General features: G+C 45.8%; 2 protein-coding genes across 4 annotated transcripts in view; both read left to right on the forward strand.

Moving 5' to 3' along the window:
* smc1b (structural maintenance of chromosomes 1B) overlaps window positions 1–13,884 on the forward strand; it is a 31,369-nt gene extending 17,485 nt beyond the window's left edge. For 2 of the 3 annotated variants that reach the window (XM_042071892.1, XM_042071912.1), the window contains exons 12-25: window positions 1,128–1,274; window positions 1,793–1,930; window positions 2,303–2,419; window positions 4,077–4,183; window positions 4,787–4,928; window positions 5,332–5,477; window positions 6,060–6,213; window positions 7,842–7,937; window positions 8,975–9,131; window positions 9,457–9,611; window positions 10,008–10,159; window positions 11,692–11,761; window positions 12,387–12,497; window positions 13,239–13,884. In XM_042071892.1, the coding sequence (XP_041927826.1) occupies window positions 1,128–1,274; window positions 1,793–1,930; window positions 2,303–2,419; window positions 4,077–4,183; window positions 4,787–4,928; window positions 5,332–5,477; window positions 6,060–6,213; window positions 7,842–7,937; window positions 8,975–9,131; window positions 9,457–9,611; window positions 10,008–10,159; window positions 11,692–11,761; window positions 12,387–12,497; window positions 13,239–13,334 (1,788 nt within the window). In that variant the 3' untranslated portion in view covers window positions 13,335–13,884. The remainder of the gene's footprint in view (window positions 1–1,127; window positions 1,275–1,792; window positions 1,931–2,302; window positions 2,420–4,076; window positions 4,184–4,786; window positions 4,929–5,331; window positions 5,478–6,059; window positions 6,214–7,841; window positions 7,938–8,974; window positions 9,132–9,456; window positions 9,612–10,007; window positions 10,160–11,691; window positions 11,762–12,386; window positions 12,498–13,238) is intronic. The other variant, XM_042071903.1, reaches the window with a different exon arrangement.
* A 1,351-nt stretch (window positions 13,885–15,235) lies between these two features.
* LOC121693150 (zinc-binding protein A33-like) overlaps window positions 15,236–27,500 on the forward strand; it is a 17,066-nt gene continuing 4,801 nt past the window's right edge. Inside the window, exons 1-5 of the mRNA XM_042072370.1 lie at window positions 15,236–15,894; window positions 17,439–17,534; window positions 17,651–17,881; window positions 24,654–24,676; window positions 24,764–24,882. Of these exons, the coding sequence (XP_041928304.1) occupies window positions 15,508–15,894; window positions 17,439–17,534; window positions 17,651–17,881; window positions 24,654–24,676; window positions 24,764–24,882 (856 nt within the window). The 5' untranslated portion in view covers window positions 15,236–15,507. The remainder of the gene's footprint in view (window positions 15,895–17,438; window positions 17,535–17,650; window positions 17,882–24,653; window positions 24,677–24,763; window positions 24,883–27,500) is intronic.

Genomic DNA, 27,500 nt, shown 5'->3' on the forward strand with positions numbered 1-27,500 from the left:
TTGCAGTGAATCACAATCATCTACACTGAAGTTACAAAAACACCACTTTGTAAGCTATTGTCTCTTTGATCCGGATCAATAAGTAAAGCACCCATCCTTCATTTAGCGAATTCCCAATTGATGCACGTTACTGATGCTGTTTACTAGTTAGCCTACAAACTCGGGTGCTGCGTTTCAGGAGTTCTCTGCCTCCGCCTCGTTCGTTAATTGTGAATAACGGGACACCACGGCGGACATAGTACAGACAAGTCCTAATTATGCATAGCGAACGTCAAAAAGTCTAATTGCTCCTTTTTGAAACGGACTGTCAGAAAAGACAACATGCACCCAGGGCCAGCCGTAATTTAATCCGACCTGAACTAAATCGCGTCCTGAGCGATTTAGTGTAGCTTGTAGCCTACACATGGACACAAATTGCATACTTAAATAGCCTAAGAACTATTTTAAAACTGTTTTGTTAAACTATTTAACCGTAACACTTGCCATCACGCATGCACCTCTTCCTCTCCCTCTCTCGTGCACTCACACACACGATGGCAAAGCATCCTCTTTGTGACAGGTTCCTTAACAAGCACATAGTCCATTGTGTAGGCCTAGTCTATGAAAAGAATTGCTATCACTTAGCTCTTGGATTAACATGATACACAGGATTTACACTTGCAAGTGATGCAAGTTGATAGACTGTATCAAAAGAAGAAAGAAAAGTTTGCCTAATTAAATGCGTTTGAATGATTTTTTTGCAGCATATCGCCTTTACTACCTACCCCCCTTTTTGACAACTGACATATCGGTTTTACATATCGGTTATCGGCCTCCTGTTTTGGTAATAATTTATATCGGTATCGGCCCTGAAAAAAACATATCGGTCGATCCCTACCTGCTTTGAAACTGTATTTATTGAAATAGAGGAAATTTTTCCTGCTTTGAAACTGTATTTATTGAAGTAGAGGACATTTTTCCTGCTTTGAAACTGTATTTATTGTTTGTGTCTATTGAAGTAGAGGAAAGGTGCTGAAATGTACCTTTTCCTGCTTTTTGAAACTGTATTTATTGAAGTAGAGGAAAGATGCTGAAATGTACCTTTTCCTGCTTTTTGAAACTGTATTTATTGTTTGTGTCTGTGGCAGACTGTGGCGCTGGACGGCACCATGTTCTCCAAGTCGGGGGTGATCTCTGGCGGCTCTCTGGCCCTGCGCAGCAAAGCTCGCCGCTGGGAGGAGAGAGACATGAACAAACTCAAGGAGAAGAAGGACCAGCTCACTGCAGAACTACGGGTCTGTGTGTGTGTGTGTGTGTGAGAGAGAGAGAGAGAGAGAGAGAGAGAGAGAGAGAGAGAGAGAGAGAGAGAGAGAGAGAGAGAGAAAGCTAATGGCAGAGGACATAGAAAGAAGGAACTTTACTGTATACAATCTATAGAAAAGTATGTTGGCACTGTTTAAGCGTTTATGTATGTACTCATAAGTGTGATTGTGTGCATGTGTGTGTGCCTGTATGTGTGTATCTCTGTCTTTGTGTGTGTGTGTGCGTGTGTGTACTGTATGTGTCTGTGTGTGTGTGTGTGTGTGTGTGTGTGTGTGTGTGTGTGTGTGTGTGTGTGCGCACGCGTGTATGTGTGCGTGTGTGTGTGTGCACGCGTGTATGTTTGTGTGTGTGTGCGTGTCTGTGTGTGTGTGTGTGTGTGTGTGTGTGTGTGTGTGTGTGTGCGTGTGTGTGTGTGTGTGTGTGTGTCTGTGTTTGTCTGTGTGTGTGTGTGTGTGTGTGTGTGTGTGTGTGTGTGTGTGTGTCCTCCCAGACCCTGATGAAGCTGAGGCATAAGGAGGCGGAGCTGAAGCAGATCAGAGCGCAGGCTCAGGGCAATCAGACCCGACTCAAGTACTCGCACACAGAGCTGGACGCCCTGCGCAAGAAGACCATCCCTGCCTGCCAAGCCGTAAGGACCCACTTGAACACACACACACACACACACACACACGCACGCACACACACACACACAGAGAGCTAGACGCCCTGTGCAAGAAGACCATCCCTGCCTGCCAAGCTATAAGGACCCACTTGAACACACACACTCACACACACACACACACACACACACACACACACAAACACACATACAAACACACACAGTTTATTGATTTGATTTATTGATTACTTTATCAATGAATTAGTTAGTGAGCTAATACAATACAAGAGAATATTTATTTTTAGTATTATTAATATTTATTTTATGTGTATGTTTCAATGTGTGTGTGTGAGTGTGTGTGTGTTTGTTTGTTTGTGTGTTTGTTTGTTTGTGATCTTGTAGGAGATCTCTCGGCTGGAGAGCGAGCTGTCTAACCTGGAGTCTCAGATTTCTGTGGCAGAGGAGAACTTGGAGAAAAAGGAGAGCGAGCTGAAAAGTCTCAGAGACAAGGCCAACCAGGTGAGACTGAATATGAGGCCAACCAGGTGAGACAGAAAATCCAGGCCAACCAGGTGAGACTCAATATGAGGTCGACCAGTTGAGACTGAAAGTCCAGGTCAACCAGGTGCTGCTTCGTCCTTGGGTTTGATTGTGAGCTGGAGAGACTCAAAGTCAAGCCTATTCAGCTGTTCCTCACTCTTCAGATAACATGTACATTATTTACCCAGAAACCTCAGATATACATCAATCAGGTTTTCCGTTGTCCGGTAATTACCGGACATTGGCCGGAAAAAAAATGAAATGTCCGACAAAATTAAATCTCTCCGGTCAAATTGTCCGATTGAAATGTGCTAATAATCCCGTCCCCTAACGCAATCTGAATTTGAGAATAAGCCTTAATATGTAAGCCTATATTATACGTCCTCTGGCTATGTTTTTAAATAAACAGGCTCTACCGTTTGAAAAGTAGCCTAAGCTATTAAACAACACGCATAGCCTATTCTACATTTCAAATAGGAAGCGCACGCTTAAAACGTCCATGTTAAACAACGAACAAATGAGTGAGGCGGTTCAAACATGGCCAGGCCCAGGCAGACTAGCCTTAAAAGTTTTTTCAGAGGCCAGACGCGATGGATGATGATAAATTGGTAACGTCTGAAGCCTCAGATGTCCGGTCAACTCCACCACCACCAGATAAAAAGCAGAAGTGTCGGGCGTATCTGTCGGAATCAGTGACATTGGAAGTGGAGTTGCGGGGGGTGCGGCCGCTCCAAGACACTGGCATTCTCCGTGTACACTGGACATGCAAAGTGTTCTTTACCCAAAGCATACAGTAGGCCTATGCGTTCTCTGTCTATGATCTGCAGGGTTAGGGCCTCCTCGACGAGGCGATTACTGGTCCGCGGATAATTTCTGGCACAATTAAACGGTAAAAAGAAAAAGAAACTAAACATTTCCCAGAATAGGAAACATTTCTTAATTTATTGTTATCAAATAAAGAGGCATAGCATTAGGGGGTAGTGGTGTGAGCGACTGAGTGCTCATTCTTGTGTGTGCGCATCTGTGTAAGTTAAACAGTCACCACTGGAGATAACTTGGGTAGCAGCAACAAACAACGTACAGTAGGCCTAGTCTTTTTAAAACAACGAACGAAGCGGACTCTTGCTGTCCATGAAGAGATACTGGCTAGATCTTGTTAGGCATGTTTAAGTTAGGCTAATAAACATGTTGCATTCTATACAGCCTGATTATGTCATTCTTTAAGCTACATAGCCTGTCTCCAGTTTTCCTCAATTTGACTAATTAAGAAGGGATAATAGGATATTTGACCGGCATATCATCAAAATGTCCGGAAAACGAAACCTCTATCTGCCGGTCACTTTGACCGGCACCATTTTTTTCTAGCGGAAACTCTGACATCAATGCAGTCAATGCTGTACCGGCTTCATTAAGACAACATGCTCATTTACTCAGCGACCAGATATGTCTCTTTACAGCACATGATCAGTGCTTATGCCTGCTTATCTGCAGTGAGAGCAGTGTGTTAGGTCTTGGGCGTTAGGTCCCTGGTGGTGCCCCATACGGACTGAATGAAGAACAGCTGTGATTAGGATAATTCCCTGCTCTTCCTGTGCCTCTCACAATTCTTTCCTCTTCTCCTCGGTTTTTTCACCAGATGGAGGACGTTGTTTTCGCTGATTTCTGTCATGAGATCGGTGTCGCCAACATTCGAGAGTATGAACAGGAGTATGTCAAACAGCAGCAGGATGTGGATCGCAAACGGTAAATAAACACACAAACACAAACACTCGATATTGTAACTTTACGCCATGGCCACAGGTGTAGTTCTTGTGGGCTTTAACATGTCTAATCTGGTCAGGACTTGTGCTTTTTAGGGGTCAATGTTCTGACTAGTCTTTCTTGTTCTAAAAGGTCTAAGCCACATTGTTAGGTGTTGATTCTTGTTTGTTTGATTGTTTTTTATTTTGTAGTTACTTATTTTGGGCTTTCTAACATTTATTTAACCTGACAATGGAGAGTGGGAGGAAGAGTGCAAGATGGGGAACAGAGTTCAGGAAATAGCCTCAGGTCAGGTCGTACTTGAACCTGGTTGCCTGTGCCTTACAACCAACATCACCACTGCGCTACAGCTGAGGTTCCCCCTGAGGTTCTGATTCTGAAGGGTCACTGGTTCTGACTAGCTGTTCTAGATCTACCAGGTCTAGCCCAGTGTGTGAGGTTCTGGTGTTGATTCTGGTTCTACCCGGTTCTCCCAGGCTGCAGTTTGAGTCTCAGCGCACGCGCCTCAATGCCCAGCTAGAGTAACAGGTCTAGCCCAGTGTGTGAGGTTCTGGTGTTGATTCTGGTTCTACCCGGTTCTCCCAGGCTGCAGTTTGAGTCTCAGCGCACACGCCTCAATGCCCAGCTGGAGTACGAACAGGGGCAGCTGCAGCAGCTCAACAAGAAGCTGCGCAAACTCCAGGACACCATCGACAAGGAGGAGGAGACCATCCTCAACCTCAAGAAGGTGTCTGTGTGTGTGTGTGTGTGTGTGTGTGTGAGAGAAATTGAGAGAGTTGATGGACACATTTAACACAGTGTCAGGCCAGAGTCCTGCCTCTTTTTACTTGTACACACACACACACTCACACACACACCTGAGGTGGTCATCTCCCGTTGGAAGGGAGGATATTGCTGGTGGAAGAGATGCACAAACATGAACATGGCCATGCTCACACACTCCTGATTTAGTCATCTCCTATAGAAGGACACACACACACACACACACACACGTACACAGCCTGATATAGTCATCTCACCTGTAGGAGAAAGAGAAGATGCTGGAGTTGGTGGATGAGGGTAAGGATCTACACACACACACACACTCACACACACATGTACACACCTTGATGTAGTCATCTCTCCTATAGGAAGAAGAGAAGATGCTGGCGTTGGTGGACGAGGCTCAGGTTCATGTGCAGGAGCTCAAGGATGTGTGTACAGAGAAGAAGTCAGAAGTCAGCACCTCCAAAGCCGACCTGGACCAGAAGGTCAAGAATCTACAGGAAATTTCCAGGTGTGTGTGTGTATGTGTGTCACTGGTCAGTGATTATGGTGGAAGAGATAGCAACTTATGACCTCATTAGCAGTCTCGAAGTTGCCAAGAAGTTACCAGGCTAGCCTAGTACTCAACACAGAATTAGACGTTTTTTGCCATTTGCCACTTAGGAAGTGTGGTAATACAGTGGTTAGTGTAGGGGTTAGGGACCTGGGGTGGTTAGTGGAGGGGCTAAGGATCTGCACTAATTGGTGGAGGGGTTAGGGATCTGCACTAATTGGTGGAGGGGTTAGGGATCTGCACTAATTGGTGGAGGGGTTAGAGATCTGCACTAATTTGGTGGAGGGGTTAGAGATCTGCACTAATTGGTGGAGGGGTTAGAGATCTGCACTTTCAAAAGGATCGTCTCTCCCTTTCTCTCCCTCTTTTCTCTGGTTCTCCATCTTCTCCCTCTTCTTTTTCTCTCTCTACCCCCTCTTCACCCTCTCTCTCTCTTTGCTCCCTTTGCCTCTCTATCCCCCCCTATCTTCTTTTCTTTTTCTCTCTCCTTTCACCCTTCTCACCCTCTCCCTCCCTCCCTCTCCCCCACCCCCTCTCCAGAGAGCTGGTGCGTCTGCAGAAGCAGGTTCTGTCTGCGGAGGGCTCCATGGAGCAGAAGAGGCTGAGCCGACACAACCTGCTGCTGGCCTGCAAGATCGAGGGCATCCCCCTCACCCTGCTCTCCGGAACCATAGACGACATCAGCGACGTGCAGGTAGAGAGAGAGGGGGGGGGGGAGGAAGAGCAGAGAGAGGGAGAGAGAGAGAGGGGGGAGAGAGGAGAGGAGAGAGAGGGGGGAGAGAGGAGAGAGCAGAGAGGGAGAGAGAGAGAGAGAGAGCAGAGAGAGGGGGGAGAGAGGAGAGCAGAGAGAGGGAGAGAGAGAGAGCAGAGAGAGGAGAGTAGAGAGAGGGGGGAGAGAGGAGAGGAGAGAGAGGGGGGGAGAGAGGAGAGCAGAGAGAGGGGGGGAGAGAGGAGAGGAGAGAGAGAGGGGGGGAGAGAGGAGAGGAGAGAGAGCAGAGAGAGGGAGAGAGAGAGGAGAGTAGAGAGAGGGGGGAGAGAGGAGAGGAGAGAGAGGGGGGAGAGAGGAGAGCAGAGAGAGGGAGAGAGAGAGAGCAGAGAGAGGAGAGTAGAGAGAGGGGGGAGAGAGGAGAGGAGAGAGAGGGGGGGAGAGAGGAGAGCAGAGAGAGGGGGGGAGAGAGGAGAGCAGAGAGGGAGAGAGAGAGAGAGAGAGCAGAGAGAGGGGGGAGAGAGGAGAGCAGAGAGAGGGAGAGAGAGAGAGCAGAGAGAGGAGAGCAGAGAGAGGGGGGAGAGAGGAGAGGAGAGAGAGGAGAGTAGAGAGAGAGGGGGGAGAGAGGAGAGGAGAGAGGAGAGGAGAGAGAGGAGAGTAGAGAGAGAGAGAGCAGAGAGAGGGGGGAGAGAGGAGAGCAGAGAGAGAGGGGGGGAGAGAGGAGAGCAGAGGGAGAAGATAAGAGTGACGTGCAGGTAGAGACAGGAGAGAGGGGGAGAGAAGGAAAGAAAGGAGGGGTGAAGAGACATTCAAAGAGAAAGACGAGACGAGAGGATGGGGAGAGGAAGATGGAGAAAGGGAAGATGACGAGCATAGGAGATGGAGAGAGAGAGATGATGAGTGGGTGGGATAGAGAGAGAGATAAAGAGAGTGTGTGTGAGAGAGAGAGAAGTGTAAATAGAGAACAAGCAGAGTTGAATAGAACATTAATGAATTTACGGAATAGAGGTGAAACAGAACACAGTTGTCTATCTACAGGCTTTGGAGATCTTGTGTTGCTCTAACATGATCTAACATATTATGAAAGTTATGAAAGAAGACCAGAGATATTTCAGAAGACAGAAAGACTTGACAAAGTCTGTGTTGTACATAACAGTTCATAATTACCGGTATTTCATAAATATAGGAAGTAAAATAATATTTGACAATTATTTGGCAGGTTTAACCTTACTCCTGCAGGGTCAGTTCCATTATGTCATGGGTTAATGTCCTTCTGTAATGTGGACATGTCCCCTGCTGTGCACTGATGTGGTTAAAGGGACACCAGGCAATGTTTTCGTGTTAATTACTCATCTTGGTAAGTCGGTATATGGTTAAATGACTCATTACAGGGCGAATGAAGACTCTCTCGCCCGCCTGTAGGAAGAATATCCCGCTTGGTCAGTTCCATTATGGGTTAATGTCCTTCTGTAATGTGAACATGTCCCCTGAGCACTGATGGGTTAATGTGACACATGTGCGTCTCCTCTGAGCACTGATGGGTTAATGTGACGCATGTGCGTCTCCTCTGTGCATTGATGTGGTTAATGTGACACAAGTGCGTCTCCTCTGTGCAGCTGGACTCTGAGTCCCAGAGCACGTGCACGCTGGACATCTATGAGCGTGAGGAGCAGATGCTGATAGACTACTCAGCCCTGGCAGATGAGCTCAAGGTGAGACCATACATGATAGACATAGGTGTGTGTTTGTCTGTTTTGTCTGTGGTGTGTGAGAGAGAGAGGAAGAGTGTGTGTGTGTGTGTTTGTGTGTAGTGTTGTTTTTCTGTGTGTGTGACTTATGAACTAAATTAACCTCCCTGGCAGTGAGACAATACAGACAGGCATACTAATAGTGTGTGTGTGTGTGTGTACTGTATGTGTGTTGTCTGGTGTGTGTGAGAGTGAGTGTGTGTGAGAGAGAGTGCCTGGCAGATGAGCTCAATGGTGGGATGAGGAAAACACTCCACACTCCTAATATAAACCGTTAGCATTTAGCTTTCTGTTAGCGTGTAGCTTTCCTCAGTGGCATGTGCAGCTCTGTTAGCGTGTAGCTTTCTTAGTAGCATTTAGATTTCTGTTAGCGTGTAGCTTTCCTCAGTGGTATGTGCAGCTCTGTTAGCGTGTAGCTTTCCTAGTAGCATTTAGCTTTCTGTTAGCGTGTAGCTTTCCTCAGTGGCATGTGCAGCTCTGTTAGCGTGTAGCTTTCCTAGTAGCATTTAGCTTTCTGTTAGCTTGTAGCTTTCCTCAGTGGCATGTGCAGCTCTGTTAGCGTGTAGCTTTCTTAGTAGCATTTAGATTTCTGTTAGCGTGTAGCTTTCCTCAGTGGCATGTGCAGCTCTGTTAGCGTGTAGCCTTGAATTTCTTGAATTTCCCCTTGGGGATCAATAAAGTATCTATCTATCTATCTATCTATCTATCTATCTAGCCTTCCGTTAGTGGCATGTGCAGCTCAGTTAGCGTGTAGCTTTCCTCAGTGGCATGTGCAGCTCTATTAGCATGTAGCTTTCCTCAGTGGTATGTGCAGCTCTGTTAGCGTGTAGCTTTCTGTAGCAGTAGCATTTAGCTTTCTGTTAGCATGTAGCTTTCCTCAGTGGCATGTCCAGCTCTATTAGCATGTCGGTGTCTCTGGTGGCATGTCCAGCTCTGTTAGCATGTCGGTGTCTCTGGTGGCATGTCCAGCTCTGTTAGCATGTCGGTGTCTCTGGTGGCAGGCCGTGAGTGAGGAGGGGGAGGTGGAGAAGGCGCTGCAGGGTCTGAGGGAGAAGCTGTCCTCACTGGACGGGGTCATCCAGCGCTCTGAGCCGCCCAACCTCAAGGCCCTGGAGAAGATGAGGGAGATCAAGGACAGCTTCAGGAATGTGGTGGACGGTATGTATATATCATACACACAGATAGATAGATTGATTCCCAAGGGGAAATTCAAGAACACACACACACACACACACATTTCATACGCACATACATCACAAGAAGATGAGGGAGATCAAAGACAGCTTATGACACACTCACATACAGTGTGCACCAAAACCCACAATCCTGCAGTCATGTTATATTGGTCTACACAGGTTTAATGAAAGTCAAATTATTTAATGACTTAGAAACTGATTTATATATGTGTATGTGCATGCATCCGTGTGTGTGTGTGTGTGTGTGTGTGTGTGTGTGTGTGTGTGTGTGTGTGTGTATGCTGCAGCTTTTGAGGAGAGCACCAGCATGGCTCGGCGCTGTAACCACGAGTTTGAGCAGGTCAAGACCAACCGCTTCCGTCTCTTCAGCCAGTGCTTCGAGCATGTGTGTGTGGCCATCGACCAGATCTACAAACAGATGTGCAGGAACACCAGTGCACAGGTGGGTGTCACACACACACACATACACACACATGCAAATACACACACACATGCATACGCACACATGCACATACACTCACACACACACAAACACACACACACATGCACAAACACACACACACACAGAAGCCCAAACACATAGACACATAATTAGAAGACTAATGACACATCCTGTAAGGAGATTGTGTATGTTTAAGAGTGCATGTGTGTACACATTTAGTTCTGTTGTGTGTGTGTGTGTGTGTGTATATATGTACTTTTGTTGTGTGTACATGTATGTGTGCACGCGTGTGTTGTTTGTCTGTGTGCGTGTGTGTGTTTGTGTGTGTCTGTGTGTGTGTGTGTGTGTGTGTGTGTGTGTGTGTGTGTGTGTGTGTGTGTCCTGCTCTCCCCTCAGGCCATCCTGAGTGCTGAGAACCCTGACGAGCCGTACCTGGACGGCATCAGCTACAACTGCGTGGCGCCGGGCAAGCGCTTCATGGCCATGGACAACCTGTCCGGCGGAGAGAAGGCCATCGCCGCCCTCGCACTCATCTTTGCCATCCACAGGTGGGGTCACACCTGGTTACAGGTGGGGTCACACCTGCTTACACCTGTCTCATGATTCCAAGTAGGGGGTTTAGCGGCTAACATTGGTAAGGCAACCCAAATAGAAGTGGTAAACCTCCTAATAGCAGAGCAACCCAAATAGAAGTGGTAAACCTCCTAATAGCAGAGCAACCCAAATAGAAGTGGTAAACCCCTGTGACTTCGTTCTCCTAACAAAATGAAGCCATAGGGCTCTTCTATCAGGAGGTTCAGCACTTCCTCTGGGTTAACTTACCCATGTCTGTCACTTAACCACCTCAATACATACTGAATACATCCCTGGTCCATGATGAGCTCATAGATAGATACACTTGATGCCTCTTCATTTTAACCTACATGTCGCTCAATGTTTAGGTGAAGGCCCAGATTATATACAGGGTTCCCATGGGTCATGGAATTTCTGGAATATCATGGAATTTTGGAAAGTTTTGGGGCAAAGTCATGGAATATCAGGGAATTTTATTGTAGCAGTTTAAAATTGACTTGCCAAAATACATTAAATAAATATAAATATATTTCCACACAGAATCAGTGGATGTCTGGTTATTAGCTTTAGTGCTTGCTTGAGTAGTTGTGGTTCATCCAACGTTTATTCAATGCTCATTTATTCATCTCTAAAAAGTGAGAGATTCTTGAAAATTACGTGGCTGCTCTGAAATATTTGGTAGGTATATTGTACCATTCATTATATAGTAAGTCATGGAAATATTTTTTTGTCATGGAAAGTCAGGGAAAAGTCATGAAATTGTACATTTGACTTAGAGTGGGAACCCCGTAGAGATCATTTGTTTTTTAAAAGTATTCAAGCGTAGTAACTGTTCACGTGTAGGACATGATTCCTAGTTTTTCATCGTGATTAACATGCGGATTAGGACTGAGGCAGAAACCCAGATTCTATGGATCATCTAAGACCCGCCTATTTTTGTGCCATAAACACAAAATTCCACAAGAGGGAAAAGAAAGCAAAATGCCAGATCATCATATAGATTTCTTCTCTTTGAGGACTATTTATTCACTTAAAAAATGTGCTATGAACGCCATATTTGTGTGAAACATTCTAGACAATTCTTACTCTCCAAGACTAGAGTTTTGATCAGATCAGAGTTCTTCTTGTGCTGATTTTACTGTGTGTAATTTGACTGGCTAAAGACACAGTGGGTGAAGTGCATGCATGCATTACCTGTGTTACGCCACACCTTATCTCTCCTGTGTTACACCACACCTTATCTCTCCTGTGTTACACCACACCTTATCTCTCCTGTGTTACACCACACCTTATCTCTCCTGTGTTACGCCACACCTTATCTCTCCTGTGTTACACCACACCTTATCTCTCCTGTGTTACGCCACACCTGATCTCTCCTGTGTTACACCACACCTTATCTCTCCTGTGTTACACCACACCTTATCTCTCCTGTGTTATACCACACCTTATCTCTCCTGTGTTATACCACTCCTTATCTCTACATCACACCTTATCTCTCCTGTGCTAGTTTCCGGCCTGCTCCTTTCTTTGTGCTAGACGAAGTGGACGCCGCGCTGGACAACACCAACATCGGCAAGGCAAGGCCCATTCATTCATTCATTCATTCATTCTCTAGTTTGTATTCACACAAAGCATGACTAGTGTTCACAGTCTGGAGACAACCCATTTGCTAAGCCTGGCTTCCACATTTTCCGGCCAAATAAAATCTTAACTGTTTTTTTTTTTTTTACCTTTATTCTTTGAAATAATGTAAAATAAACCATGCCAGCCATCACATCCATGTTATGTATAATCGATCTGGATGAAGGTTAGGTACACCATGGCACCTATGAGTCACATAATAGCTTCTGAACCAATCATAGGGTAGAACAGTTGAAAGCGAGTTGGCCATATTCTCTCTATCTATGGATGTGGTGTGACCACAGAGTTTGGCCAATTTTGCCACGTTGGGTACCAATGTCAGATGACTACAGCTAACCCTATGGGGCAAATATGCTATGTTGAAATAAATCTCTTATTTTCACCATTGTATAACAGGCATATAAATGTTATCATCACCGTTTGTCAATATACGTATATAAAAGGCCCTTACAGATATGTTAGTATCCAACATGGCGCCCATTTGATTCCCTAGTTGACCGTATTCTCTCGATCTACGGCTGTGCTGTGACCTGTGTTACACTGCCCCCTGGTGGTCTGCAGGTGACAGGGTTCATAAGAGAGCAGTGTCAGGAGAACTTCCAGGTGATCGTCATCTCACTCAAGGAGGAGTTCTACTCCAGAGCAGACGTACTGCTGGGAGTCTACTCTGAGGTAACACACACACACACACATTTTTACATTCACATTTATTCACATTTATTCATTTAGCAGACACTTTTATCCCGAGCAAATTACAGAAAGAGAATAACATTCAAGATACAGTGCAGAAGTAGTCTAAGAGCTGGGAATGGCTACTGTATATGTCAAAACTATTACTAGAGGATAAGAGTGCCGACTTTACACATTACAAATTCACACACAAACAAACACAAACACACACACACACACACACACACACACTCCTGAGAAGACATACTGCACACACATACACAAACAAACACAAACACACACACACACCCTCCTGAGAAGACATAGTGCTAGGGGTGTCATACTATACACACACACACACACACACACACCCTCCTGAGAAGACATACTGCTAGGGGTGTCATACTCTACACACACACAAACAAACACACACACACACACACACACAAACACACACACACACACACATCTGAGAAGACATACTGCTAGGGGTGTCATACTGTGTACACACACACCACACACACACAGACACACACCCTCCTGAGAAGACATACTGCTAGGGGTGTCATACTGTACACACACACACACAGATGGGCGATTAAAGGATAACAAATTCTTTAGGTGTAAAGATATGCATGTGGTGTGGAGACATCATACCATTGTCCGAATCCCCAAACCACTAGCATGAAGAATTTAACATTTAACCCCTGAGGATGATTGAAATTGATGTCTGCTTATTCATAGTCTGGTGAGACCATCTCCAGCCGCGTGCTCTCCGTAGACCTCACGTCCTACCCCCTCACTGAGGAAACCCCCTCACAGAGAGACACAGAGATGTAGACATGGTGGGAGAGAGATGACAGAGAGAGAGATGGGAGAGTCAGGAGATGTAGACATCGACACCGAGAGATGGGAGAGTCAGGAGACGGAGACATCGACACCGAGAGATGGGAGAGTCTATATCAGGAGATGAGGTTATGGAGAGATTGATAGAAGGACCCAACGAGATGGAGAGAGTGCATCAGACAGAGATAAGGAGATGTTAGATGGAGATGAGAGAAACATTATAGGGGAGTTAGATGCTATGTTTAAAGGTTTGTTTGTGTTTTTTAAGATTTTTTGTCGATAGACGTGTGTCTGTTTGCACTGGATTTTACCTAAACTGTTTTTATTGAAATTTAATTGCACTGTCTTAACGGACAGATTTGATAGATTTTTACTAATTTTTAATTAGCAAGTAACATTTTAAACCCCACCCTCCCAAAATTGCACTTTCAGTTGTTTTGATGATGTTATTCGCACATAGTAATGTTGCAGTGTTATCTATTTTATATGTTTTTATGGTTAACTGTAAAAATCAGTTATCAATAAACTAGTGTGGCTTTGTAAATTATTCTCAATCATTTATGTTGCCAGCAGTTTCACTGTTCAGTGTCACACACAAGTACCAAAGTCATTGTAGTGATATCGGTCATGTCATCACCTGTTCATGGCAGTACAGAGAACTCACTAAATAGGGACAGTTAAATTCCTCATGATTAAAAGTATAAATGAATGCAGTAATTTTAAATGAAGATGTACAATGTGTTGAAACAGCAACTGAAGAAAGACATCAGCCAACTCGGCCTTAAACTCAGGTCTCCACACAGCAATACACAGAGCATCATCTCAGCAGTTATGACACCAATTCTTTTTTTCAATTGATTATTTTGTCCAGTTAAGTGGTCATTTTTGTTGTTCAGGAAGTCAAATGAAGCATGAAAATCCTGATTCTTGTGGTATCAATGGCCTTATGTAAATGACCTTCTCATTTCACCACTGAAATACAACTACTACAACTACCCGGTGGGCCGCTTCACTTTTGGGCCGGTCAAGGAAAAACATATTGACATTTGTCACGTTAGTCTATCTTAAAGTAAGCTACTCATCTTCCGCAATCTATGCCTGACACCTCAGCCTCTGCATGGATTGTCCCTGCTGAGAACACACACTATACACAACACACACTCTACACGCCACATTCATATGACTGTGCTGCTGTTAACATCACACTACACACACTCTACACACCACATTCATATGACTGCTGCTGTTAACATCACACAACACACACAACATACACTCTAAACACACTACACACACTCTACACGCCACATTCATATGACTGTGCTGCTGTTAACATCACACAACATACACTCTATACACACTACACACACTCTACACACACTACACACACTCTACACACCACATTCATATGACTGTGATGCTGTTTGTACTTAGTGTAACTGTATGTGTTTGTACTATGTGTAACTATAGCTCTATAATAATTAACCTTGTGCTAAAACTCTGTGCAAACAAAACAGTGTGATTAAATGGAATGCATGGACACCTTTATTTTGGACTGTTTTCTTTGTTCATTCTGATGCAAAAATTGCAATATAATATACTGAAACAGTTTATTTTCCTTTAGTAGTTAGGTATTTATGTGTCCAACTCTTGCCTGCCCACTTTAACCTGAATGTCAGGATCAAAGTCTGTGTGGGGAGAGTCTGTGTGTAATCCACTGTTCTGGAGTGAGTGTCTCTGTCAGGTTCAGTCAACGCCCACAACTGGAACTTTGAACTGAACTCCAGTGGAGTGGCAGCAACGAACAAGGAACTGGTCTGGGAACTAAGACTGACCAATCAGAAATTGAGAATCTTTCTTTACTTTAGTCCCTCCCTTTCACTGGCTACCACCAGAGCAGGAAGTGAAGTTGTGTGGCAGGTTGATTCTCTGTCCTAGACACTCTCATGCGGGTAACAGGAAACTTTGAACCCTCTTCAACAATATTTGAACCACTGAGGAAAACTTTTTGAAGCTGGTGAGGTTGAAAGTCTTTTGGATTAAAGTGTAAAACAGAGACGGGTTTGAGTTTATAATTGACACTCTGCTCTGACTGCTGAAAGTGAAAGTGAAGCTGGTGAACCAGACTGAGGACAACAAACAGGAGAGACTTTACTGCAGAGACAAAATGGCTTCTAAACTGGAGGAGGATCTCACATGTCCTGTGTGCTGTGACATCTACAAGGATCCTGTCTTGGTGACCTGTTCTCACAGTGTGTGTAAAGCCTGTCTGCAGCAGTTCTGGGAGAGCAAAGGATCCAGAGAATGTCCCTACTGCAGGAGGAAGTGCTCAAAACAAGACTATCCTCCTAACATGGCGTTAAGGAACCTGTGTGAGACCTTCTTACAGGAGAGAAGTCAGAGAGCTTCTGTGGTGCTCTGCAGTCTGCACAGTGAGAAACTCAAGCTCTTCTGTCTGGAGGATAAACAGCCTGTGTGTTTTGTGTGTCAGGCATCAAAGAAACATAAAAATCACACATTTAGTCCCATAGATGAAGCAGCACAGGACCGTAAGGTAAGAATCTACTCTGGTAATACTGGTAGTGGGCTCTAAAAATACACATCTTGATCTGTGTGAAAGTCATGGCAGAAGGTATTGTAATGCCTTTAATGCACCAGTAGATGGCACTCTACACCCTGCTGTTACAACTGATGAGTGTTGCGCAACATCCAGACCTCTGAGCTGAGAGACTGATTCTCTTCCTCACTCCCACTCTGTGTGTACAGCAGCAAACTCTCCTTAAACTTGCTCTAACAGAAAGTACAAGTTGATATCACCACTGTTTGCAAGTCCCTTGCAGTTATTATAGAGTATGAGATGTGGTGTAATTAGCCTATGCACTACAATTTTACACAATTTTCTTTATCCCTCCTCGTTTTATGTTTACTAGTTTTGTGTTCCTGGTCAAAAATGACCACTGCATTATAACTTGTTATAAATCCATAGTAGCACACATATTATCATCGAATGTTGTGATAGACCTTTGCATCAACTTGTGTTCTATTGGATATTCTTCCATTTGCTATTTATGGCCAGCAGGCCTCACTGACCTGAGCTCATGCATGTCAGAAAGGGGAAGATTCTATTGGGGAAAGGTTCCAGTGGGGGCTGGCATAGAAGCAAAGAGGGGGAGTGAGGGTGTGTTTGTGTGTGTATTTTAATGTACAGAAGCATACAGTCCATCTGATCATAAGTTTGTGCCTGGACTCAATTTTATACACTGACCATTTTCTCACCCATTCATTTCTAATGGCCGGTCATTTTTGACCATAAATACACATGGGTGTTCTAAAGTTAAATGAAACACTCAAATTGTTATAGAAATGATCAAAATATGTTGTGTGTGTTCAGATGCCCTGTGTTAACAAAGTCAAGGAGGCTCAAGGTAGTCAGAATAAGTTAACAATATTTTTGAGAGAAAATAATTATAAATCGGTCACATTTGACCGCGAACACAACAGGAGGGTTAAATCATTGAAATATACATTTTCCCACATTAATTGTGCCTTATATACTGTATCTTAACATCTCTAATATCCCTTAATGTGCAACACCCATATACCTTTTCTACATGTTGTGTTGCCCCCATGCCATCACCATATCAGTCCTGAATCTATGCACATATATATCTACATATTCCCTCACACACTCCCTACACATGCAGCAACTTGGTCAGAGACTTTCTAATGAGGAGACACAGCACTCAAAAAATCCTCCATAAAAATGCATGGGGTTAGTTTGTAACGCCAATAGCAGTTGTCTTCACATATCCCAGCCCTTCCGCAGAAAAAATGTCGACATGTGAATACATGGAGTCAATCATATGGTGTGTTTTGAAGACATCGTGGCAATCATGTGTTGTGAACTCGCTGCTGGAGCAAGATTGGTGTCGTGAAGCCTTGCACACGAGCATTTCTGCCGAATAGGATGCCCGATGAGTGCCCAAAAAGTCCCGCCGAGTGGAGGGACTTGCCTAAAAGGACTTTGACTTGGTTCCATAGTGCCAGTGTTGTAAGTGTACTGCAGTGTAGACTGAACATTATGCTCATTCATTCCAGGAGGAGCTCAAGATTCAACTGCAGCCCTTAATGAAGAAACTAAAGAACTTTGAAAAAGTTAAACTCATCTGTGACCAAACAGCAGCACATATTAAGGTGAGATCTGGATTATTTAATAAAGCAATTATATTTCTAATGTCATCATGTAAAAGCAAATCATTTCAAGAGTGATGATTGGATCAATAATTTTAGATTTTTTGATGTTTATTTAGACTCAGGCTCAACACACAGAGCGGCAGATCAAGGAGGACTTTGAGAAGCTTCACCAGTTTCTACGAGATGAAGAGGCAGTCAGGATAGCTGCACTGAGGGAGGAAGAGGAGCAGAAGAGTCAAATGATGAAGGAGAAGATTGAGAAGATGAGCAGAGAGATCTCATCTCTTTCAGACACAATCAGAGCCATAGAGGAGATGATGGGGTCTGATGACATCACATTCCTGCAGGTAGGAACCATCTGCCGTCTGTATAGTGAAGTGTGTAAGATCTGGTTTAGTGATAAATTACTCTGGCTGTAATATTTTATGAATATATCCTATGAATGATTGTGATGGATGAAAAGATCAGATTCAGCCTGTCAGATATAAAGTTTCTTTCAGGAGCATCAGTGTCAACACAGAAACTCAACAGTTCAACATCAGACATTCACATTCATACCACATCATGGGTTGTGGAATCAGTTGGTGTTATTTTGGAGAGAGAAACACTAAAATGAGAGAGGCTGAATGAATATGGATCTGATCGCATGATCATTGATGACTTCAGAACGTCATTACAGTTTTTCACAATGGCTTAAACACTAAACTCCATTCTCTGAGCCAAATTCTCAGCTGCCTGAACACAGTTCTTGAAATGAAAATTTGGTTTCAGAGGTAATCAGAAATAGTATAGAGCACAGATGTCATATGTTAAACACACCTACTCAAAAATGATCACACATTTCAAATGATGTGACACAACCAATATAAGCTAGTTCAGAATGTAAACAGGTTGCTTAACAGTGCAGGTTCATATCAACAATGGACAGAAACTATCAGTAAGGCCTTCACAGTACATTGTAGGCTTTAGACTGCAATGCACTTCTCATTTACAGTATAGTGCCTGTCTTTTCCGGTATACAGTTTTTCCACAATTGCTAAAACACATTTTTGGAAACCTTCCACCCTTTTCTTAAAACTGTCAAGACAAACCCCCATTTTCAATACTTCATGTTTATTGGATTAACAGTAAATCTTCAGTCCACTGAATTCTGAAATCTTTTTGCTTTGTTTTGTTTTGTTTCATAGATGCAAAATGCATTCACTGTATTGTAAACAACGACAATGTCTCCTGGAGCTATATGAGCACTGAACACTGTGTTTTCCATTTTTTGATGCAGTGTCTAATGACTGCTCAATAGTGTTTCATTTAGACTGCTTTGTGAGATGATACAAAGACAGTGTTTAGTTTTGAGCACAGGTACAACTGTTTTAAAGGGATTGTTCAGTTTTTGCAGAGGTTAGCAAATGTTTTGGGAATATATAGTTTCTCTGTCTGTTCTAAGGAAGAGGAGAAGGAGGATATTGTTATGTTTGGCATTGCTATGACAACGCTGCGTGTTGATTGGGTTTTATGTTGGCACGTGAGTAGGAAGTTAGAATCGTGTGCCGTTCGAATAAATGGAGTAGCCTAAGCTCCGACTACAGCTCTGTGTGTCGTGTCGGTTTATTCACATTACATTGGCGACGAGGATGGCTGACTGTTCTTTACCTCCACCCTCTCCTTTCCTGGCTCTACCCGGAGAACCTGCCGTGCCATGGATCCGTTGGATCGCTTCGTTTGAAACGTATCTCCTTGCAGCCGGCTTGGAAGGCGTGCCCGACGGGAGGAAGCGTGCACTGTTGCTGCACTGTCTTGGAGCAGAGGGACAACGAGTGTTCGGAACTTTTGCTAAAACCACAAAATATGATGACGCTGTAAAACTACTCAAGGAGCATTTTGCAGCTCCACAGAGCGCTCTTCTCCGTCGTGTTATGTTCTGGCGGCGACATCAAAGAGCGGGTGAGTCTGTGTCCCAATACGTGGCTGACCTACGAGGTTTAGCTAGCTTATGCAAATTTAAGACATTGCAAGAGGAATTAATACGCGACCAACTCATCCTGCACACGAATTGTGACAAAATTAGGGACAAACTGTTGTTGGAAAATGACGACCTGACATTAACCCAGGCCCTTAAGATAGCATTACAAGTGGAGTCTGCATTAGAATGCGCTGCCAGTCTGTCTTCTCCTGCCTCTCTGCTTCTGCATGATCAAACAGTGGATACAGCACAGTCACAGCCACAAACGGCCTCCATCGGCACTAGCAGCCCACACATGGTACAAATAGCCTCACAACCCCGTGAGAGATCACAACAGCCATGTGGTAACTGTGGCTCACACACACACAATTCCAGAGCACAAGCTTGCCCTGCACGAGGAAAAGCCTGCTCCAACTGTGGGAAGCTCAATCATTTTCACAAAGTGTGTAGGTCTGCCCCAGCCAGAGGCCACCGACAAAACCCAGTAGCTCCTCCAACTGTGATCCATAATGTCCGCTCAGGACGAGTTTCATTCAAAACCTGCTCTCTAATGCTAGATGATGTCACTCTGCCTCTCCTCCTTGACACAGGGGCCACTGTGTCACTGTTGAACTTGATAACCTGGAAACGTTTCTTCTCCCATAAGCCACTGGGACCAGCCTCCACAACTTTGCGAGGTTATGGAAACGCTGAGATAGATATAGTGGGCTCTCTCCAGTTGCCTGTACGTTACGGGGACAAGGCTCTGCCAACATTCACATTCCATGTGTCACGCCATGGGACTAACCTACTTGGCCTTGACCTCTTCCACGGCCTGGGATTCACCCTACTGGATACCACAGGCTCGGAAATCCACACTGTCGCCACTCCGTGGCACCAACGGTGGCCAGCATTGTTTGATGGGGTGGGTTGTCTCACTGCTTTTGTCCACCAGCCCCTGTTAGATCGTAATGCAACACCAGTGGTGCAGCCACTACGCCGCTCTCCTCTAGCCCTGCGGGATGACCTCTCCTCTGAGCTACGGCGCATGCTAGATGAGGACATAATCGAGCAGGTGAATGCTTCACCGTGGATATCCAACCTGGTGGTGGCAAAGAAAAAGACGGGAGGCCTGCGCATCTGCGTGGACCTCAGAGCAGTAAACAAAGCCATAATACCTGACCGCTACCCTTTGCCGACAACAGAGGAGCTCACAGCCCAGTTTTATGGATCAACGATTTTTTCAAAACTTGACCTCCGCCAGGGCTACCTCCAAGTGCCTTTACACCCTGATAGCCGCAACCTAACCGCCTTCATTACCCATGAAGGTGTCTTTCGCTACAAACGCATGGCTTTTGGACTGAGTTCAGCTCCAAGCTGTTTTCAGAAAATAATGGCTTCCATCCTGGCAGGGATTCCGGGTGTGGCTGCTTATCTTGACGACATTGTTGTTCACGGAACCACCACTGCAGTGCACGACGAACGCCTCCACAGAGTGTTTAGCGCATTAGCTGAGCACCACCTCACACTTAATGGAGACAAGTGTGTCTTTGGGGCCTCGGTCATTGAATATGTGGGGTTCCGTCTCTCAGCCGAAGGCATAAGCCCGCTCCACTCAAACACAGAGGCCATCCAGCGTGTCCCTGAGCCCACATCACCTGCCCAGGTTGCCTCCTTCCTGGGGATGACCGCGTATTACCTTCGGTTTCTGCCTCAGTACTCAGACACAACTGCTCCACTGCGCAAGCTGATGAAAACCGATGAGCCTTGGGTCTGGACACCCGCTTGTGCCGAAGCAGTGCATCGTCTGAAGTCACAGCTCACTTCACCACCAGTCCTAGCGCACTTTGACCCGGCCAGCTCCACGCTCGTCACATGTGACGCCTCAGCCATCGCCATTGGTGCCGTGATGTCCCAACTCCAGGGGGGCGTGGAAAGGCCAATCGCTTTTGCCTCTCGAGCACTCAGCCCTACAGAACAGAGGTACTCGGTAGGGGAGCGAGAGGCGCTAGCGTGCCTCTGGGCTTGTGAGCGGTGGCACATGTATCTGTATGGACGCACATTCACCTTAAGAACAGACCACCAAGCACTCACTGCTCTCCTGGCCACGTCAGGCACTGGCCACAAACCACTTCGACTTCACCGCTGGGCTGACCGCCTACAGCAGTACAACTATTGTCTGCAGTTCACACCAGGGCGTGACAATGTGGTGGCAGACTTGCTATCACGGTCAATCCCTGCTCAACCCACGCCTCAGTTTCTGGCCTCCGAGCAGGACCGAACAGAGCATGACCTCATACAGCTTCTCCACACACCACTTCAGGAAACTGTGTCACTGCGTGAGCTGTTGGACGCCTCAGCAGCCGATCCTGTCCTCTCCTTAGTGTCCTCATACATTAGGCATGGCTGGCCTACAAAGGTACCAGATGAGCTGTCACCCTATTTCAGAATCCGTGAGCAGCTTGCAGGCTGGAACGACACTTGTGTTGCTAGAGGGCTCTGCACTGTGGTCCCAAGTGCCCTTCGTGCGCGTGTTCTTGCTATGGCACACGAGGGTCACTTGGGCATAGTCAGGCTCAAACAACGGTGTCGGGACCTTGTTTGGTGGCCGGGGATCGACAGAGACATCGAGACCCTGGTCAAGGACTGCACCGCCTGTCTCCTCAGTGGCAAGACCAGGGCCCCAGCCCCGCCCCCACCCATGCAGCCCTTGGACTGGCCATCCCAACCGTGGGAGCACCTACAACTAGACATCTGTGGAGAGTTACATGGCGTGCCGCACCACCAACAATTTCTGGTCGTTATTTATGACCTCCATTCCAAGTGGCCTGAGGTTATACCCGTGGGCTCTGTAACTGCCAAGATGCTAACTGACATCTTAGACTTGCTGTTTGCCCGATGGGGTTTGCCCAAGAAAATCACCACCGACAATGGGCCTCAGATGGTCTCACATGAACTGGGCACCTACCTGAAAGAGAAAGGGATTCGCCATATTCGCACGGCTTACTATAACCCATCGGCCAACGGGGGGGTCGAAAGGCTGAACCAGTCCCTAAAGAATGGAATAAGGGCGCACCTCGCTCAAGGGCTCACGTTCCATGCAAGCCTCCTCCAGACACTCTTACACTACCGCGCCACACCACATGCCACCACGGGGGCCTCCCCAGCCTCCCTCATGCTGGGACGGGAACTCCAGCTGCCTTTGGATAGACTTCGCCCTGTTCTGGCTCAGGCTCCAGTTCACCCAATCCTAGCGAGGGTTCATGCTCGTCAGAGCCAGATGAAGAACTGGTTTGACCGGAGACGGCGAGCCAGGCCACCCGCCATTGCCGCTCAAGACTGGATCAGGATCCGCCGACCCCACCGCGACAACAAATTGCAGTCGTTCTGGTCAGACCCTGTCCAGGTCAGCCAACAGCTTGGGGCCGCCACATTCAGGCTCACAGATGGCACTCGCTGGCATGCCAGCCGTCTGCGCAAAGTACAGGCTCCTTCTGGACTAGGTCTAAGCGCTGCCCCGCAACCTGACCGCTCAGCAGCCACAGCGCCTCCTGCCCAGCAAGGAGCCATGGAGGCAACCCCGGAGACCGGTGACAACCACCAGGAGGCAACCCCGGAGACCGGTGACGACCACCAGCCTCGCCCAGCCCGTGCACATACCCGGCCTGAACGTTTGAATGATTTTGTAACTGAGTATCACACTTAGATTCTTGTGAAGGGGGGGAAAATGTTATGTTTGGCATTGCTATGACAACGCTGCGTGTTGATTGGGTTTTATGTTGGCACGTGAGTAGGAAGTTAGAATCGTGTGCTGTTCGAATAAATGGAGTAGCCTAAGCTCCGACTACAGCTCTGTGTGTCGTGTCGGTTTATTCACATTACAGATATCTTTGCAGTCCTGTCAGCTGTCCAATGTTTAGTCAGTAACAAAACAATGGGGTGGTGATGGTCCTGGGAACTTGGCCAATCAGAAGGTCATGGTTGTACCGAGTTGCCCCTCTGCAGTGGGGTATACTATGAAGCTCGATTAGTGGGTTAGCGAGGTATGTTGCGCTCAAAGCCAGGGTATATGCTGTGACACAAAAGTGGCTCTGTTTTAGCATCGCTGTATCACCATGGTGTCTTATACTGCCAACCAAACCTGGTCGGAACAGGTTATGTGCTAAGTTATAGCTCAAATCGTGTAAAACTACTGCCTACTGACCAATCAGTTATCTTGAAACTAAGTTATCTCCCGTGTAGGAGTGGGCGCTCCGCCTCTCCAAACATTTTGGATCTCACAGGCGCTTTAACAGTGTTGTGCGTGCAAATACATCACTATGGACGTGCATACCATACAACATCTGATGACAATCGATGTATTTGATGTTGTAGGCTAGACAGTAAAAATGACTGCAGTGTACCTAGATTACGCTATCGCTCATAAATGCGGAAGTAATCATTCTTGAATATAGGGGGTCTGTGCGTCTCCACGTTTCACGATTGGTCAACATCATCCCAACACCAAGAATGCGCACAGATCTAAGCTGAAAGCTAGTTTGACAAATATATCACATAACTGCTATCGTGTTAACACTTTATAATAACTACACACAGTTCATAATTTATTAAGCCTTTGTTACTTATCAGTTAATGGTTTGTTCATCATTAGTAAGTTCTTGTTCATGCATAATTTAGCATCAGTAATGCATTTGTTCACACAGTTATAAATGGTTTGTTCATAGTAAATAAGCATATCCAAAAAATATGTTTAAGTACATGATTTATACTTAATATATAATGAAACAACCACTTATAAATGAAATCAGTTTCCCATTATAAACCAATTGCAAACTATTACAAAATGCTTTGATCATCATTTGTAAAGCATTGCACCTATGTTTATTCTCATAAACAAAGTATTTGTACACACATGTGACGAGGCAAAGAATACTTGCTTTCTTGGCTGTTTATTACCAGCATTTACAGAGATCAATACACACAATTTAGAATGGGTCAGCTTATACCCAGTGGCTATACTACACAACCTGGGTGGCATCCCGTAACATAAACCCTTTCATCCCGACAACACAACAGCCGGCTAGTTTACACACATACGGGGGGGGGGGGATTGTACAGTTTCCAAAATACCTAATTATAACAATAATGGCTGACATATTCTTTCTATTCTTATTTTCCAGAGCTACAAGAGCACAGTGGAAAGGTGAGTGATCTGCCTCCTGTCTCTCTCTCTTCTCTGTGGTTCTGAACCCAAACCCACAGCAGCACTGACTCCTGAATGTTATTCCAGAGCCCAGTGCACACTGCAGGATCCAGAGAGGGTTTCAGGAGCTCTGATCAATGTGGCAAAGCACCTGGGCAACCTGAAGTTCAGAGTCTGGGAGAAGATGCAGGAGATTGTTCAGTACAGTGAGTAGCCTGCTGTTTCCACATAACCAAACACACATAAGCAATGTTAGGAATGAGGAGAGGATAGACTGCTACTGGAGTAGATGGTACAGTTACATTTGTCCAGGGCTTATTCTTCACACCTTCCTAAAAATGGTATTTTCGTATCAAACAGTTAACACAAGCTATCACATTGATAAGCACACAGTGTGTCAACTACACACTGATGGTATAAATAAAAACACATCTGGCTTTTGCTTTGTCTTTGCACAAGGTAGGCTATGTCAGATTGAGGTCATACTTTTGTCATAGTTCTGTAAACATACAGGGATTCCAAACATCAAGTATTGGTGTTTATTTACACATGCAGCCGTGGCCTACTGGTTAGCACTTCGGACCTGTAACCGGAGGGTTGCCGGTTCGAACCCCGACCAGTAGGCACGGCTGAAGTGCCCATGGGCAAGGCACCTAACCCCTGCTCCCCGAGCGCCACTGTTGATGCAGGCAGCTCACTGCGCCGGGATTAGTGTGTGCTTCACCTCACTGTGTGTGCACTGTGTGCTGTGTGTGTTTCACTAATTCACGGATTGGGATAAATGCAGAGACCAAATTTCCCTCACAGGATCAAAAGAGTATATATACTTATACTGTACTTATACATCAAGTCGAAACACAAAATAATTTCACTGAGACAAAAAAAAATCAGTCTACATCGTGTCGTCTCCCTGGGTCCAGCCACAACATTTTGCATCACATGCAATGTCCTGTAGTCCAAGGCTCCGGGAAAAATATCTTCTGGAATGCCGTATCCAGGCCTGACATGATCAAGTCGGCTTTTATTGTCAATTTCTTTACATGCACTGGTCATACAAAGAATTGAAATTTCGTTTCTTACTTTCCCATGCAGACATAGACATGCTTTAAATACAGACATAGACATACTATGGACATAGCCATAGACAATAAACATTAAATTAAAGTGCAAGACTGAAATATAGAACATGTATGTATCAAAATAGAAATATAGGACATATATATAAAAAAAATAGAGGTAGTTGCGTTGTATATTTCTGTAGTCTTAACAGTTACATGAAGTTTAAACTTGTGCTTGTGTGACCTGTATATTTACATTGATATGCAGTATGCAGTAATTCAAGTATATCAGGCTTGATGTGAAGCAGCAACACGTTTGGCTGCGCAGTCACAGTGCAGTTCCACATGGCGGTGTTGGGGGGGGGTTGGTAGACAGGATCCTAGTTTCCTAGGTTCCTGGTTGGCTGGTGGGTGGGGGGGGCTGTCAGTGATGGGAGAGTGGGTAGAGTGTTCAGCATCCTGATTGCTTGGTGGATGAAGCTACTTGCCAGTCTGGTGGTGCGGGAGCGGAGGCTCCTGTACCGCTTTCCAGAGGGCAGGAGGCTGAACAGTTCGTGTGCAGGGTGGGTTGTATCCTTGACAATCATTAGTGCTTTGCGGGTGAGGCGGGTGGTGTAAATGTCCTGCAGGGAGGGGAGTGGTGCTCCAATGATCCTCTTAGCTGTGTTAACAGTGCGCTGGAGGGTCTTCCTGTTCTGATCTGTGCAGCTTCCGCCCCACACTGTGATGCTGCTGGAGACGATGCTCTCGATGGTCCCTCTGTAGAATGTAGTCATGACAGGAGGCGTGGCACTTGCCTTCTTCAATTTGCGCAAGAAGTAGAGGCGCTGCTGGGCTTTCTTCGCCAGTGATGCTGTGTTGGTGGTCCAGGAGAGGTCGTCGCTGATGTGCACCCCCAGAAATGTTGTGCTGCTCACTCTCTCCACAGCATCTCCGTCGATGGACAGTGGTGGCAGTTGTTTGTGGCCTCTCTGAAAGTTGACAATCTCCTTGGTCTTGCTGACATTTAGCAGGAGGTTGTTGTCTTTGCACCATTTAGCCAGCAGGTCTACTTCTTCTCTGTAGTGAGCCTCATCGCCCTTAGTGATGAGGCCCACCAGTGTTGTGTCGTCCGCAAACTTCACCAGATGGTTGGAGCTGTGAGTGGTTGTACAGTCATGTGTTAGCAGTGTGAAGAGCAGGGGGCTGAGCACACACCCTTGAGGGGCCCCCGTGCTCAGGGTCAGAGTGCTTGAGGTGTTGTCCCCGACACGTACTGCTTGTGGTCTCTGCAACAGGAAATCCAGCAGCCAGTTGCAGAGGGAGGTACTGAATCCTAGCTTGTCCAGTTTGCTGATGAGTTGTTGTGGTATTATGGTATTGAATGCTGAACTGAAGTCTATGAACAGCATTCTCACATATGAGTCTTTATTGTCTAAGTGGGTGAGGGCTGGATGGAGGGCAGAGCAGATTGCATCCTCCGTGGATCGTTTGGCTCGGTATGCAAACTGGAAGGGGTCCAGGGTGGGGGGTAGGGTGGCTTTGATGTGTGACATGACTAGCCGTTCGAAGCACTTCATGATTATGGGCGTGAGTGCTACAGGACGGTAGTCATTGAAGCATGATGGTGATGATTTCTTTGGCACGGGTATGATGGTGGCAGTTTTGAAAAGTGATGGGATGACTGCTTGCTCCAGAGAGGTGTTGAAAATGTCTGTAAAAACATCCTTCAGCTCTTCTGCACAGTCCTTCAACACTCGTCCTGGTATGTTGTCTGGGCCTGCTGC

Source organism: Alosa sapidissima, chromosome 2 (assembly GCF_018492685.1).
Source record: "Alosa sapidissima isolate fAloSap1 chromosome 2, fAloSap1.pri, whole genome shotgun sequence".
Taxonomy (NCBI): Eukaryota; Metazoa; Chordata; class Actinopteri; order Clupeiformes; family Clupeidae; genus Alosa; species Alosa sapidissima.